The sequence below is a fragment of the Protomyctophum parallelum genome, assembly GCF_964188405.1.
Source record: "Protomyctophum parallelum genome assembly, chromosome: 2".
Lineage (NCBI taxonomy): Eukaryota > Metazoa > Chordata > Actinopteri > Myctophiformes > Myctophidae > Protomyctophum > Protomyctophum parallelum.
This window is the reverse complement of record NC_139699.1, coordinates 24,090,380-24,095,379: the sequence shown is the minus strand read 5'-3', so window position 1 is coordinate 24,095,379 and position 5,000 is coordinate 24,090,380. Positions and strand designations below refer to the sequence as shown.

The 5,000-nt window shown below is 40.7% G+C and overlaps 1 protein-coding gene across 1 annotated transcript in view; it reads left to right on the top strand.

Annotated features, from left to right (window-relative positions):
• The window catches only part of sv2ba (synaptic vesicle glycoprotein 2Ba), a gene marked incomplete at its 5' end in the record, with an annotated part of 23,916 nt that overhangs the window by 10,694 nt on the left and 8,222 nt on the right, over window positions 1-5,000 (top strand). The window contains 4 exons of the mRNA XM_083759249.1: window positions 2,390-2,479; window positions 2,863-2,976; window positions 4,159-4,247; window positions 4,355-4,519. Coding sequence (XP_083615375.1) covers window positions 2,390-2,479; window positions 2,863-2,976; window positions 4,159-4,247; window positions 4,355-4,519 — 458 coding nt within the window. The remainder of the gene's footprint in view (window positions 1-2,389; window positions 2,480-2,862; window positions 2,977-4,158; window positions 4,248-4,354; window positions 4,520-5,000) is intronic.

The window sequence follows — 5,000 nt, the reverse complement described above, 5'->3', positions numbered from 1 at the left end:
ACTAATAATGGTCACTGGGGTATTATTTGCTCATCCAAAATAGTGCCACAACAGGTGAGTCAGTGTCACTATTTCGCCACAGCCAAATAAATAATAAATAAATGTGAATGAGAATCAGCCATTTTCTTTATTATGTATGGTGTAATATACTGTATACCCTGTGCATAATTTTGCATTGTAATATTTAATATCTTACACATTTGAATATGGCTGTGGTGGGGTTTTTTTGGACACTCTCCCACTGTGCTGCAGTCAAACTTACACCCAAATCTATTTCCCATTGCTGTTTAATAGGGGTTTTTGTATTTTTCCAGTTTCTCACGTGTCTATGAGGTGACAGTACTTCATTAGACACCCTGGAGTCGTTTTTATGTGCAATGGTGTATTTACTTTGTATTTAGGGTTTCTTCCTGGAGGCTGAACCCTTGACAGTCAAACGGGCCAATGAAATAAACAGTAATATAGTGACATCACACTATCAGCCCCTCCCCAAACCCCTCCCTCTTTATCATACAACTACAGCTGTGGGTGCGGTTTCAGTTCAGGTGGATCACCACCCATCACCACCCACCAGGCAAACCAGGCATACTTAATGAACACATAAAAACAACATTTTAACAAATACTGTACACCTTTTGGAAAAAAATTATACCTCCTTATATAACAATAAGACCTGATGATCATGTTATAGGGTGCGGGGAAAAATCACGGCACTCCATCTTTAAGTTAAGTGTAGTGTAGCATCAAGGGACACATGCTTATATAGTTCCGAGACAGTACCTTTCAGATCTATTAATGATCTAAATCAATAATAAGCACTGTCTTCTTTGACATGAATGTTGTTACAATAGCTCTTAATTGAAGATATTGAAAAAAGTCAAAATTTCTTGAATGAAACGATGAATGAAGCGATACCATAGTATGTCATACTATGGTATAGTATAGTGTTCTGCCGCCAACAGAGAATACGGGTTTAATCCATATGGGGCATGATGGTAAAGATGCCCCATTGAAGACACTTCTGCAAGGATTTAACTATTTAACGATCACAGGAGAACGTAATGGGTTATCTAGTATTCAAGGGTTTGTTTTGGGGTAAAACCATTTTATTTACCCATGACCTGCAGTGACATAAATAGTAATATCTATCCTCAAAACAGATCATGAAATATAGACATCATGTACACAAAAAGGGAGCATATTTCTTCAGACTACATATATGCGGAATGTAAAGCCATACAAACAAATTTGGTGCAATACTCTTTTAATTGTTTATATGCTGTTAATGCATTAAAGTGTGATTGGATATAAATATGATGATTCATGTGCCACCCCGCCCACCTGGCCAGTGGCCTGTGAAAGCAGTGCAGCATGACACTGTTGTGTCACAGTAACACTGGGATGACAGCATGTCACCGAGACAGCTTCTCCATTGTGTCTTCCATATGATACAGTCAGCACTTTAACCACCTGTGGTATTGTGTGTGTACGCTATAGTGCTAGGTACAGCATGTTGTTTTGCTACACTGATCACGGTGTGTGTGTGCGTGTGCGTGTGCGTGTGCGTGTGTGTGTGTGTGTGTGTGTGTGTGTGTGTGTGTGTGTGTGTGCATGTATGTGTGTGCGTGCATGCGTGCGTGTGTGTGTGACTCTGTGTTTTTTGTATTCTTTTTTTTAGCCCAATGCAGCATAACAAAAAGAAAGTGCATTTTATTTTGATTGTTTGGAGTGTTGCCTTTTCCACTTGAATAGACGTTCCTTGATGTTTATTTATACTGAACCAGTGGCGGGAAATGGTATTCACATGTGTTACTTAAGTAAAATAAATGGTATTCACATGTGTTACTTAAGTAAAATAAATGGTATTCACATGTGTTACTTAAGTAAAAGTATCAATACTGCAATTCAGGAATACTCTGTTCAAGTAAAAGTCCAGTAATCAAAATTTTACTTGAGTAAAAGTACAAAAATATTGGTATAACAATGTACCAAAAGTAGAAAGTACTCATTATGCAGAATGTCCCGTTTCACAAATTTGCACAAAAAATATTTTGAAAATCTACAAGTTAGTAGATTTACTAGAAGTACATCTCAAAGTAGAAGTACTGAAACGTGGAAATACTCCAGTAGGTAAGTAAAAAATAACTCAAAATTGTACTTAAGTTCCTACAGTACTTAATTACTTCAAAACACTGTACTGAACCTCTTTGATCTTGTGTGTGTGTGTGTGTGTGTGTGTGTGTGTGTGTGTGTGTGTGTGTGTGTGTGTGTGTGCGTGTGCGTGTGCGTGTGCGTGTGCGTGCGTGCGTGCGTGCGTGCGTGCGTGCGTGCGTGCGTGCGTGCGTGCGTGCGTGCGTGCGTGCGTGCGTGCGTGCGCATGTGTGCCCAGAATGCCAGACATGACGAGGCATGGATGATACTGAGACAAGTCCATGACACCAACTGGAAGGCCAAAGGAGAGCCAGAGAGAGTCTTCACCGTAAGACACTATGTTCACACCAATCATATTCATATTACTGCTGCACTCAATGTGTTTCAAATTTAAATAATACTGTACACATCTGTGAGAACTCTGTCTAAGTTATAGAATATAAAACAAAATAGTACTTATTTTTCTAGACAATATATCACTTTTATGATTTATGATTTATTTTGGAGCATAGCCTACTATAGCCAATCAGCATGTGACATGACAATCAGTCATGTCAATGTTCATTGCAAAGCATGAATGAAATATATATGAAAAATATAAATGAGTATAAAGTTACAATTGTGCGTACTCTAAATACTAATGATGATGATGATGATGAAGATAATAACAACAACAACAACAATAATAAGTGTAAATCTCTCTGTGTCCAGGTGGCCAACATAAAGTGCCCCCAGGCTCAGGAGGATGAGTTTATAGAGATCCAGAGTGATACAGGGACCGCCTTCCAACGCTGGACCGTCAGAAACACGGCTGTGCTGCAACAGGTAGGCCTATGGCTATACGCTAACCTAAAACAATTGTAGTAACTAAAAAACATATGGTGAAGCAGCTTTCTGACGATGGCGTGGAACAAACTCCCACTATACCTTCGACAGGCAGCCTCTGTAGACATTTTTGAAGCACAACATACTTCTACTTCGAAAATGAAAAAAAACTAACAAAAAAACATTGACTAATCAACCAAGAGATTTGTAGTCGACTATAAGGTCGCATTCACGCCGAAGTATTCGGTGTGAATGCGACTCGATGTGAATGGGCGGAGAAGTTGGGATTCTTGCATTATTTAATTTGCTGCGTTTGCCTTCACACTGCGCTGTCATCCGCAGCAATTGGAAACGCCAGCAGAGAACTTTATCAATGTGTTCAATTCATAAACTACACAGTGAAATCTATGGTGTTTAAATTACTTCGAGCTATAGTTAGGAGTCAGGACGTAATATGAGGGTAACGTGTGCTAGGGACTAGTCTAGACGTCTCTCTCTCTCTGTCTCTCTCACTCTTGTGTGCACATGTTCTTTTGGGCATGTGGAGGCACAGCACAGACAGCAGCACAAAATGAATCCGACCTCCGACGTTTAGGCTACAAGTTTATCGAGATGAAGAAAGTTCCCACACCCTCCCCACACAGTGACAGCAGTGACAACACAGCACTCTTACGCACAGACGGACTGAATATTCTGTACACTACAGTGTTTTTTATGTTTCCTTAAGCAAATAATTAATGTACATATTTCAATGAGGGCTTCAGTCTCCTTATTTGCCCACATCTATCCACGGTTAAACGGGACATCATTGCGCTGCGTAAAATGAATATCCCTTCTCCGTCTCCAACTGTGTTTAGCTCCTCATCCGCCACATAGTTTGCTGATCATTTCCTTTATTTGCTGCAGATTGCACTCCCACCTGCACCTGAGTAGAATGCGGTTCATTGATGCGCATTAGGATTCGAATGAGGCTTCACACCTGCCAAACGAAGGGCACTTTCTGACGATGTGCAGCATGATTAGTTTTAATCGCAGTAAAGCATTCTGGTGTGAATATGACTCCTTCGATCGATTAGTCGACTATTCAAACTCGTCGACTAATCAAGGTCAGGCCTAATCCATATGTCTGCTGGCTCTCTGTCTCTGTGTCTCTCTCTCTCTCTCTCTCTCTCTCTCTCTCAGGTGATGGCTAATGTGATGTCTCTAACAGCTCCGGAGCTCAGGCTGCAGGGTCTCTTCCTGGCCATCGTCTGGTTCTGTCTGGCTTTCAGGTATAAACAGGTCCCCAGACCCTATTTTGTACATGTACATGTGTTATCATGGCCTAGGCGTGTGGTTCCCTGACATGATAAAAGTACATGTGTTGTATTTCTTTCAGCTATCATGGCCTAGGCGTGTGGTTCCCTGACATGATAAAGTACATGCAGTATGAGGAGTATGAAGCCAAGGTCAAAGTGTTCCACAGGGAGCGTGTGGAACGCATGCACTTCAACTTCTCCCTGGTCAACCAGATCCACCGCGAGGGGGAGTACGTCCATGACAGGTAGGTTCATCATTAGAAATAGGAGGCCGATTCTAATGGAAAGTACACAATTGTTTTACCCTTTCACACAGTGCACTACAGTGGACAGTTATTAAAATGTAATTTTTCTATGGTAAAAATAGGTTTTGATGGCAGAGTTGCATAAGCCACTAGAGGGGACGCCAGAGGACCCCAACACTGCCACCCAGTGGACAGCCGTTGTAACTGCAACATAATTTTCTCAACATCCAATATAGAAATGTAAACAACCCCAGCAGCTCAGGAATATCTATTAATTTCTTCTAAAGTAGGAGACCCTTGCAAGTAAAATTGGACATCATCTAATAAGCAGTAAGCAGTTTTGAAAAATTCCAAAAGTATTGATTTTATATTGGTAGGAAATGACGATTGATCATCTGTCTGACTATATGCGTCACTGGCTCTATTTCGATGATCAAAAGCCATAGAAAAAAGATGAGTCTTAAGAAGAGACTTGAACAGT